General features: G+C 36.9%; 1 protein-coding gene across 7 annotated transcripts in view; it reads right to left on the reverse strand.

The window, feature by feature from the left end:
* Positions 1 to 8,086: 8,086 nt before the first annotated feature.
* The window catches only part of LOC110830146 (somatostatin receptor type 2), a 169,745-nt gene continuing 165,337 nt past the window's right edge, over positions 8,087 to 12,494 (reverse strand). For all 7 annotated transcript variants that reach the window (XM_087352974.1, XM_087352972.1, XM_087352973.1 and 4 more), the window contains one exon: positions 8,087 to 11,627. In XM_087352974.1, coding sequence (XP_087209100.1) covers positions 11,142 to 11,627 — 486 coding nt within the window. In that variant the 3' untranslated portion in view covers positions 8,087 to 11,141. The remainder of the gene's footprint in view (positions 11,628 to 12,494) is intronic.

Consider the following 12,494-nt stretch of genomic DNA (forward strand, 5'->3'; position numbering starts at 1 on the left):
AGGACATCTTCCATAAAAAAATAAATTTAAGTTTGCTAGGTCAGTGATTCGGATTGCAATGCTAGGATCTGTAACGGGGAAATTCTTGAACAAATCAAATTTTGAATGCTCAGCGAAGGCCACAGGATGAGGATTCGGTTCTAGGAAATTATTTTAAATTAACATTTCAGTAATTTCATCCTGTTTGGCCAAGGAACGGTGCATCTCCAAAATTGTTAATTTAAAACGAACAGATTTACCAACACAAATATTCAAATAACAGTGTTTTAAAAGAAATGTATATGATTATACTTCCACGTGTATGCGTCACAATATTGTTTCAGCATTTAGAACTTTTCTGGGTGCACTATCAACATTTCTTATGTAGGTATTACAGAATGTCATTATCATCAAACCACATATTAGCTCCATCACACCTATCTGGAGGTAGCAGGATTCAAACTAACTACGTAACTAATGTGGATAAGAATCGGCACGGGAGGCCTGCACGATTTTGTCTACATATTTTCATATTAAGGGCAACATTACTTATGTACATAAATTTACTTTCACGATGTACTTTCCCAGATATTAATCAAAATTTTACACATGATGCTTGTTCAGTGTTGCCATGTATTCCATTCACTTAAATTCTTACGGGCTCGGAGGATGAATCCTACTGAAGAGAAAATCTTTTCATTGAAAATACAGGTATCCATAAAATTCTAACGTCAAGCTACACCATCTGGTAAACGTGCACCATCAAAACTGTCACATAACCTTCAACTATCGAGCTGAACTCGATGTCTGCTTGATTAACAATATATATTTCACATACCTAAGAGCAGACAAAATGTACCTCCATTAATGTCACTTTAACTTTTTTCCGTCTAGTTGTGCATAAAGTGGTAGATTATGCACTCAAAGGTATCTAAAATTCAGGGCATTGATTTTTGTGATGGATATACATCAAGAGATATTTTAAAAATCTGTAAAACAGATATCAATTCTGTCTACAAAAATAAATGGGTGGAAATGGGTCAATTAATGGGCATTAATACATTTTTATGAAGCAGGATAAACATGTCTTAAGTCAATTAGAATGCCTACATATGGAAATCTAACCATACACTTGCAACACCAATAGTTTTAAAAATCAAGAGTTTTGTAGTCGATGTAACGACGACCTCAATTTTGGGCATGCACCGTTCCTTGTTTCACCCGCTCGCCACGTTGAGGCACAGGATATGAGCGGGGCCTGCAACATACAAAACAAACGAAACATCTTCTATAAAAACAGCAACAAACACTAATTGGAGCTAAGAAACTTTTCACAATGGAAACTTACCTTTGGTGCTGTTATTCTTGATGGCTTCTTTTCTTTTTTCAGATCTGTGTTTCAATGAGCAAATTCTGTACTCTGTATGTTCGATAATGGAAGGCGTATAATTGAGAATAATTTTAACAGATACAACTCAATGAAATTTAAAATATCCAGAATTATAAGCAGTCCATTGTGAACAACAGAAATACAGATGGCTCAAGGAGATTATCCACTACGGAGTATTCTTAGCAGACTGAGAAATAATCGACGGTTTACCCTGATGAATAATTACGCTGGATTGAAACCGAAAATTAAATGAGAATATACAAGATCTTCTTGCCCTAAAAAATTTAAATTTCTTTGGCTGAAAACCAATATCATACATCATCTCGAAATGATGATCCATTGAATTTGGAAAAGAACGCCTCAAAACCTTATCTAATTAACGATGTTCCACTTAACATGCCATGAATGTTTATGCAAATAATTCGTTACTGTAATGAGTCTACTGTAAATTAATTTTCAAACACTGCCGCGTCAGTCAAAATTACTGTTTACGTGAAATCCTAATTCCGCGATATTTACCAACACTTTACATGTGAAATGTATATGATTAAAATTTCTTGATAAGTTGCAATATTACAAGGCTCGAATACGCATATTATTCTCACACGCAAAGCCTTTCTTCGGTGTAACAGCCAACATTCGATGTCTTTCTCTACATGCTGAAATACAAGGTCATTTTATAAAATCACAATACATAAAAAGAAGCAATGTGTCACTATATAAAATTCGATGTGTGTTGTCTACAGATCCAGACAATCTTTCAACAGTGAAGTGAAAGACTGATAAAACCAAAACTATATTTTGTGTTTTATTGAATCTTTAGCCAAGCAATGCGAGTTATTCACGGACAGAGTTTTCAAAAAGTTCTTTTTTGTCTCTGTCCTCCTCGCACTGATTTCATTGGTCGTGCCGACTGAACCTGTCAAGTTGACCACCCTGTGATAAAAAAAAACACACACACAGAAATACCCTCCTAAGTGAACGTCCATTACGCCATGGACACAAAAGCTAAGTTCACGCGACCTAACATGGGCACCTATCGGGGAGGGCAGGGAGGACACTTACAAACTATAAAAAAAAGTATAAAGTGCACAGGGTTGCCAACTTGACCTTAACCTAACATGCCCTTGGTCGTTGCGGGCGCCGCGTCAAATACAAGTTGCCTGGCACGGACCGACGTGGTTATCGTTGGCAACCTGGGGCCTGGCTGCTTTGACAAGACCGTGCCGATGCTATGGCGTACAAGATTTGCCGCGAGCACCCAGCCCATCCTCCAGCGGATGGGTCCTCAAACTCTAGGGGTTCGGCCGACACTGGTTTTTGTCTTCTTAACGTTACTCTTTGCGCGTTGCTCCTCTTGTCGTGGTCCCCGGTTCGACGTCTGCCGCTGATAATCCAAGGAAATGGCACAACACTTATCACAAACACACGCACAAAGTCACAGCAAAACACTTTATTCTTACGTAACGTGAAGACGAACGCGTAGTCGATTCTCGAAATTCTGAACCGCGGACAATACCGAATTTATGCGATCTCTACGGGGCTTTGAAATCCGTGATATAATCAGTCTGTAACACTGAATAAATAGATGCACATTTTTAAAACGGAGCCAGAAATGTTACCAACAGTACAATTAATATGGCATTAATGCTCAATCAGATTTTATGATAAACACACCAACCTAACGGCAAGAAAATCAGCTATTTTAAAAGTGTATCTGTCGAAATAACACTCGCGAACCACGCACTGAAAATCACGTACTGCCAAGCTGCCTGCGACAGAAATAATTTGGTTCTTAATTCTGTAATTATTTAAATCCGTAATTATGATAAAATGTGGATGATAAGTTGTAAACAAAATTTAGCAACTTAATAAAATTTGGGTTACACTCATTTGGTCTGACGTTCCTCTGGATTATATCAGAATATATAATTAAAAATATTTAGAATTTGTATACTGGTCCTAATACTTCTCAAAACTATCTGCCCCATTAATTACGCTTCATATGTAAACAGTTGTTTTTACGACCATGTACCAAACGTTTGCTAAGAACAGAAACTGAAAGCAGGCATCTTAGTATAGGAAGACTGGGTCCATTGATAATGATGAAGTTTCACATTGACAATTCCTACTGAAGAAGACCGTAAAAAACCTCGGCGAAACAGGACGCTTTATAGGAAGGCTGTGCCCATTCATATTTTATGAAGTTTTATGCTGGTAATTCTTAGCGAAGATCATACCTCAGGGCAGGAGTCAACGACTTCTGGGGATGTATTTTCCGTCAATCCGTCACACCTAATCGTATCGTCGTTTGCTAATACCGTTAATACCTTCGTGGTTTAATGGGATTTAATTTTTTTTAAGATTTAAATATGAAATAATTCATCGTCCTATCTGGTTAAAAATGGTTTTAAGGACTGAAATACCTAATGATATTTTTTTTTTATTCCCATGAAGAGTAACCAAGTCAGAAAACGTTACACGCGTAATTTAAGTCGTTTAATGTAAACTTACGCACGTATTAATGCGTGATTTTTATGTAGGGCCTACAACAAGCCCCCTTTGCGAGTTTGGTGAGATGTTCTTCACATAATATGCTCACAGGTGTTCAGCGTAAATAGTTCTAGACCCATCTGAAGCATCATTACCACATTTACAAAATTTCCAGGCATGTCAAAATTAAATGTTCGATTTTTTTATAATCGATACCGGATCGCTTATCACAGCCTGAGAAACGTTAGATTTAATTAAAACATTTTGATTCAGATTCTCTCTCACCAGATAAAATTAATGTATCCAGTGCCCTTTTAAGAAAGAAAATATAATTTTATTTCCTAAATCCAAAGCAGTTTGGTATGGCAACGGGCACATATGAATGTACAAACCATTTAAAATGCTAGTATTTGCCGGCCATGCATGAGGAAAGAATCAAAAAACTGGAAGAAGAAATAAATAATAGTTTTGTTAGAGTGTTAGTTATTTATAGAGAAAGGTAATTTGTAAAATTCATATGTGAAAATTGCCACCAAAAAATTATGCAATTTATATCCAAAGAATATAGCTGTTTGGAAGCACTCCAACAGAACATAAATATTATGTTCTAGAATATCAACAGATGAGTCAAATTCTGATAACGAAGGCATTATGGAACAAGTTTTATACGTTCATTCGAATGTATGATGAAAGGAAGCTATCTTGGGCTATTTAAAACTATTATGTTGGAAGGACGGCTAAAAACCACTACAGAAACTGAATATAATTACGAAAAAATCCCATCGAAGACAGAAAAAGTAACGCCGGGATACGATCCTACTAGTTATAACAATTATATACTGATATTTACCTACTTAATACTGTTTCCACAATAACTATGTAGAGGTTAGTGCTTGGCCTTGAACAGTACGTTGATCTGAAACACGAACTATGGCTTCCCGTTGTAACATCCGATTCAAAATGGCCAGTTTCACAACGAAAGCGCCCAGTAAATTTACACAAATTATGAATATTAATTATACAATGTGATTAGCAACAAATTTAATCACAAACATCTCCTGATAATATTAAAAAAATTATTACTAACTCTACAAAACAACCTACTTATTAATTTATGCTATTATTCACATTATTTTCAGTATTCATGTTGGCGGAGTGATACCTTTGACCATCAAAATGTCTAGAACTTTCGTAATGAATTCGCCATTATACACTTCTTAAATACAAACTTTCATTTATCAGCGTATTTTGTGAGATTGAAAAATTTGGAAAACAAATAATTGTGAACTTCTGAATACGTTGTTCATTTGATAATACTGGTACTTGATATATTTTATGGCTTCTTTCTCACGAAAAAAAAAAGTAGTTCCAAGATGGCTACTTTTAAAACTAACCGCCCATGTTAATGGACGCCACAAAGACTAATTACGCAATTCCTAGTTTCGAAGAACAAGATTTAAGTCACAATTATAATTGTATAATTTAAAAAATTATTATAAAAGACGTATTAACTTGTTACAGATACAAACAACGTATTACATACAACGTACGCGAAGTATGGAGACGAACTAATGAACCAGTAAACTAATGTAAGTTAGTTTTTTCAACGTTTCTGGAAACATTTTACGAAAGCTAATTAATATGCATTTACGGATAATATAAAGTTGTCTAACTGATTTAACTTACGATACTGAATGCTGTTCTATCACACCAGATCTATATGCAACATTGAAAAAATGACTGTGCAGGCAAGCCAAGCTACGATACGCATCCGATCACCAAGCAAGTTGCACGAGCACTCCGGTAGGAATCGGCGAGAAGTTGTAGTAATCGGAACCATAATTTCATTGCAACCGAAAGATGTCACTCTTACCTAGCGTCCAGTGAAGGATTGTGAAAAAAAAAATACTTTACCTATGACAACCAAAGATGGAAATCATATAATTAAGACAAACAATCTTGTATTGTTTTATTAATATTAAAAATCCAATGATTGGAACATTCCTGAAAAAAATACCAAATAATATACATATGTATAGACAGAAAAGAAGACGATATGTGGGTCGACCAAGAAAGCGATGGACAGCTGCAGTGAAAACATTAAATATTCATAGTCTCTGAAGAAAATGTTGTAATTTCTGTTTGCATTTTAATTGATATGTAGCGTGTGCCTAGTTCTCAAAAACCATTTCCACCCAGGTATAGGGGCGTGGAGGTAAGGATCCACTCATAAGTAGTGACAGCTCAAAGTGAAGGGATTGTAAGGTTTAAAGTATCGCTAGCAGCGAGATCACTGTGTTAAGCTGGCGTTGTTTAAAATGCTTACAAATTTACCTCCACGCCTTCCATACACATTAATGATCTGATTATTAGGCACAGGAAAGTTCTCCGCCTTTTATGAAAACAGAATGTTCATTACCGTGATCACAATAGCTCCCATTGGCCCCTATCTAGAGCCAGACCAACGCAAACCCCCCCCCAAACCTTTTTGTCTAAGATACATTTTAATATTATCTTCTCAAGTATGTCTAGATCTTCCAGTGGTATTTTCTCTTCAGGTTTTACAACAACAGTTTTGTAGGCTTTTCTCATCTTCTCCGTGCGGGCTACATGACCAGCCCATTTCTCCACCCCCACCGTCAACGGTGTTCTGACGGACAATCCGTCTCTGAATTCTAGCATAGGATCACGTGACTCAGAGTGGACATGTGAAGCGCTTATGCGAATCCCGGATAAAGCTAAGATCACGCCACCACCCCCTCCATTCCCCTCCACTAACTAATGTGAGTCAAAATGTGTTCAGTGTTTCATATTTTTATGCGAATACGAATGAGTCAAATGAAGAACCCACTAATTAAATAAAAGCATTTTATATAAATGTACCAATGTGTATGCTATTAAATAAACACCAACTTATAGTTAATAGTAAACTTGACAAAGTTTTAGGCTACCGACTACACATTTCTACATCCCACAAGACTTATCATAAGTACTAAATGTGAAGTAATATAAATTGTAGATGTGTTGAAAACTATTCAAGGGGCCAGAGTTTGACTCTAAGGGCTTACAAACATGACAAAAATAGTCCAGTTCTGTTCTAATACAAAGTCTCACGTGGTTGAATGAAAACTAAGACTGTTCACGACATAACCCAAGGTTTTTTACGTCGTAGCCCCTGAGTTCGATTCCAGAGCTAACTAACGAACTAAACAAGTAAGTAACCAATTAACCACTTATCTCAGGTAGGGATTAAATTTAATTCCGGAGATTAATCATAACTAAAGTTTGTTTAATCATTATTATATCAGACCACAAAGCATAAGGAAGTTAGAATTATGGATATAATTAACAGTTCATGTCAAAGGAATATAAACGCGTTTTGGGCCCTGTACGGAGTATCCTAACTATGTTACATGGTACAGATCTTCCAAAAAAAAAAAAAAACAGTGCACAAGTAAGTACTGAGCCTATGAAAACACGCCCTGATTTTAGGAAAAGCAAAGGTTCATTACATGTTCACAAAAGCTATTATGAGCAATCTAACCCAGTTCGAAACCTCACTTTTTTTAAATTTTAAACATATTAAAGTATGAACGGATTTGTTGTATTGAGTAGAGGGAAGCGATATCGTGGGCTGTGCCCTATCGGAACACGATACGGGACGTCTTCAATTTTTATAGCAGCTGACAGCCGAGCACTGACCAGGCAGAGGCTGTCTTCAGTGAGTCATCGCTGTCTTGTAACTACCAGCCAGCAACGGGCGACGTAGGAACTGTAGCACTGTGTCTTATATTCCGAAGGTCACTAGTTTGAAGCCCTGCCTCTCACATTGTTTCTTACTCTACATTGGTACGGGGGGAAAAATGGCTTGAAAATATCTTGTGGGAAGTTTCTTGGTTTTTGGGTTCGTTCTTTAATATGTGTTCCAATTTTTTCGTTCTCTGTTCTGTCTTTCGTTTTATTCTCATTCGTCATTCATGCTACATTCGTTTGACATTTTCCATTCGATACTGTAAAATCTTCAGAGAAAGTAAATATGAGAGGGACTCAGATAATCTATCAGTAATTTGATTCAAATGCTGTGGTATTAAAAATCATCGACCCGGGTGCCTTGAGGAAAATCAGGATACTTAGAATCATAACTTGTTAACGTTAGAATTGGCTAAAATTGTGAGAAAAAATCCTACACTATATTTTCATGCATAAAAATATTAAGAAATCATCTATAGTTCAAATAAAATTTTATTTCATCTTGTCAATATATTTACCAATACATTTTTTTACAACAAATTTATTTTCAGGATTTTCGATCATGATAAATTTGAGACCAACCAGACACTGACATGACATGATTTCAAAGATGATGAAAGACAAGTCAGACAAAGAGGGAGGTATCGGGCAGGAGCAGTGAACGTTTGGTTGTTCTTTATTACGTCTGGAGTCTGTACACAACAACTACAACCAGAAATATTACACGTAACTTGTCAGACACTTCCAAATGATGCATTTTGCTATTACTGTGATTTTTGTACAAAAATAGGTGATTACACTAAAGAAATATTAAAAAAAAATTACACATTCGTATTGAACTGATGTTTTCTTCACAGTCAAACACCGAGGATGAGCTATTTTTAACATACAAACGTGTTCAACAGATCTAGAACTGAGTTGGCCTACCATCTCCTCTAGCTTGTTCTCAGCTGAACGTGCACGTTTACGAAATACGAAAACAAGATTTTATGGGCTCAAGTAGAAAACCTTGTTGATCATATTTCATTTCTGATTTAAAAATTGCATACAGGTGATAAAACAGGAAGCATACTTTGTAGACATTACAGCGAACAAATATCTACATAAATTCAGCATTATTTACAACAGATCGTTCTGCAGTTCTGCAATAATATCAGGGTTACACAGTTCATAAGAACTGTTCTTCAGAAACAGTAACACCTCCTAAAAATTAACTGTTTTTGAACAGCGATAAAATAACCTAGACTTCAATTCAATCACAGGCAAATTAACCTGTAAGAAAGATTGTCTCTGAGTCAGCACCAGTGTTGGGATCTTAACCCATTGAAGCCTAAGCTCGTCTAAATAATATTTAAGAATCCAGTCCGTACCGCGAAGAAAACACAACACTTCACCATTACAAAGATCAACTGGTTAACGCTGTTTAAGGAAATAATCGCTGTTTACACTGAGAATCATACGAAACATATAAACGAAAAACGCACAGTTATTGAATATTAAAGCAGGTGGTATATATAATTACCACTAGACTTTGAAGGGTAGACATTAATATAGGCCTTTCCATATAGGCTCCTGCACAAATTCTTGTGTTTACAATTGACTCAAATTTTAATTTGGAAAGGCAGGCAACTTTGATGTGTCATGCGCCTACAATAAAAATACCCTGTTTTTTTCTATTTTCTCTTCGACTCTGATGTTTCACAGTTCGTGGGCGGAAGTAATTCGTAAACATCGCAATATTTCTTGTTCCTCATTATCTGTTTCTCCCAGTTCTTACGCCAATCCTCGATATGCTTCAGTTATTTAGAATGGACGAAGGCAAATTCAGTCATTATCATCCCCACATTTGATTTCGTCACGAACAGCTGATCGTTACAGCAAGAAAAACACTCTGTGAGCTTGCATTCATCTACAATTATAACAAGAATTGTCATTTATCCACGTGATATGAATATTAATTGCAGTAAGTGGACGATTTATTTTTTTGAATTTTCTGCGTCAATAAACCTCACGAATTTTGACAACAAATTTACTACACGCGTTAGACACATGCTTAAAAATGTAAGATATCTGAGCGTTTGTGTCTTAAATATATTTTACAGTCATTTTTTTTAATATTATTCAGATCACCGCTTTAATTACCCTGCATAATCCCTTTTTCTGACTAGAACTCGACTTTCCACGTATTTTTAATTGTTTATAGAGACAGAATCTGTAAATTTCAACAGCAACACTAACCAATAAAATTAATATCTTTAATATCCTGTACACAACATGAATTAATTTAAAGTTTTGTTGACGCTACAGACTATAGAATGATTTAAATCTATAGACACTTCAAAAATTACAAAGAATAATATTAACACTGGACACTTCGATAAAATGGGATAATTTACTGTCTATGTCAGGAAACACAGAAAACATTATGACAACAGAAAATTATTATTAATTGTTTGCATTCAGAATTTGTTGAGAGATACTTTTTCTAAACCATCAGCAGGCTGTGATGGAAATAACCTTTTTAACTTTTCAAGGTCCATAAATGTTGACATCTAAATGACAGGGCCCCATTTTGGACAGACCCCCGAAAGACACGCCCCCCCCCCCCTCATAGGAAATTTATTCGAAGACATGAAAAATCTTAACAGAAAAATTAATTTTAGTAAAGTTGTGGCTGAATTTGTAGGTTTGGCACCGGATCAGAATATTATTTCCCAAGAATGTTGGGCGTCACCTCATGGGAGTCTAAAAGGGTTTAAGACCTACTGGGCACTAGGAGATTGCCCTTTGCAGGTTATTCCATTATTACCCTTACTTAACTTCTGTATTAATATATTTAATTGAGGAATTTACAGTAAAAATGGCTAATACTTTACTTATATGCCAAATAATTCAAACAAAACAAAATAAACATTTCTGTGTCCAGACAAACGCTGAATCAGTTGATGTGAAAGTGTATTGGGTGGTTGCATTTATTTCAGGGGCAGAGTACAGAAATTGCTGAAATGATGAATGCCTGAGGGAAAAACTGAAGTACTCTGGGGAAATCCTTCCCAAGTATAATTTCATCCGGCGCCAATCTCTCATGGACCTCGATGGCGAAGAAGTCACTATCTACGTTCTAGATACAGGATAGGAAATTGTTTCCGGGTAACACGAAATCGCTACATAAATCAATCACTCTTATCTGCTTAAATTACGAAGATTTCAACACAAATTTACTGAGGAGTGTCGTCTTTTTTCTTTGGAAGAGATTTGAATTTGTTAGTTTAAAAATCTTGCGTCAGGATTGTGGGTCTAGACAGAGCGGAATCATGTCTTGGGCGTAAGGTGACACTTCGGCCTTGAGCGACACCAGGTGTTCGACGCTACCAAATGACACCACCTGCGACCCAAGCGCGGAACTGTTATACGCCGGTACGTCCTAGGGCAATTGCTGAATGATATGGACTGACAACCGTGAAATTCACACGGATTGTCCTGGAAAATGAATGACAATCTTCGCCAGACCCTTGAGCACAACTGTTATCTACACCTGCGTCGGCTCTTGTCCGTTTCTGAGCATAGTTTCCTTACGTCCAGACTCCTTACTCGTTGACTCTTTGTTGTCGCTGCTGACTGTGATGTTAGACCGCGAAGTCATGGTGATCGCGGTGGTGGAGTGGTCGGCCTTGCTGACCAGAGGACCTCGTTCTCCCTCCTCATCGGCGGAGGTACCACTCTTGGTAACCCCAGTCCCCTGTCCACCCAGAGGGAGTCTGAGGCGCTCTGAACCCGCCTGGCGATGGTGGCGTCGCGGGAAGACGCTGTTTTCCATGTGCAGCGTCGCATTGACGTCCTTGCCTGCGGCACAGGTGCAGGCCTTGAGGAAACTCTTCTTGAAGTTGTCACTCAGAAAGGCGTAGAGTATCGGGTTCATGGCTGAGTTGGAGTAGCTGAGGAAACCCGCGAATAGGAAGATGGTGAAGCTGATGATGGGCTGACACACGTTCGGTGGCGTGAATATGAGAGCCATCTGTCAAAAAGTGGATTGGATGACAAATGATTCTTATATTTTAACAAGAATTAAGGGAACTCACCGCTCACACAGAACATTGTAGGTCCCTAAAGAATTAGATAGGCGAACGAAGAATTCTATGGAAAAATCTTACGAGAAGAAGAGATAGGATGGTGGGACACATTCTGAGGCACCCAGGATTGGTTAATTTGGTAATGGAAGGAACAGTTGAAGGGAAGAATTTTAGGGGGAGACAAAGATTGGAATATGGATGATCTTCTTAATACTATTTAAAAACTGAGTTGGTGCCACAAATAACATTAAAAAGATCAGTCAGTTAATGTTGTTTAAAGAAATAATCGTTGTTTGACCTAAGAATAATATAAAACCAACAAATACACTTGTGGGTAAAAACGTAGAATTATTGATTATTAAAAACATGTGGTTCATATATTTCTCACCAGGCTTTAAGAGATTAAAGCAACTGTATCTTACATCATTTATAGAAACAGGGTTATTACAAGATATTAAAATACGTCAGGCTGATTCCAGTCCGAGGTTCGAAGCGAGTACCTTATACATTAAAGTTTAGTATTACAACCATACGTACAGATTCTCGTGGCAGGTCTGGTTACACAATCGTGCCGAAGTATACATTACCACTTCATGTCTCGCGATGTACCATAAAAGAGTGAATGCAACGATGGGAGTGTCTCGAGAAGAGAACGGCGACATCCAAGACCTCGGTGTCTGTGACATGCACATTTGAAAATTAACTTTTTACTGTGAATCAAATCTAAAACTTCTTGACGATGGTGAAGAGTCAATTGAATAAAAATTTTCTTGGATATTATCCATCGTCTAGTAAATATAAAACGTAAAACG

Source organism: Zootermopsis nevadensis, unplaced genomic scaffold (genome assembly GCF_977971745.1).
Source record: "Zootermopsis nevadensis isolate Lab colony 2312 unplaced genomic scaffold, Znev_1.0 Znev_ptg000021l, whole genome shotgun sequence".
Taxonomy (NCBI): domain Eukaryota; kingdom Metazoa; phylum Arthropoda; class Insecta; order Blattodea; family Termopsidae; genus Zootermopsis; species Zootermopsis nevadensis.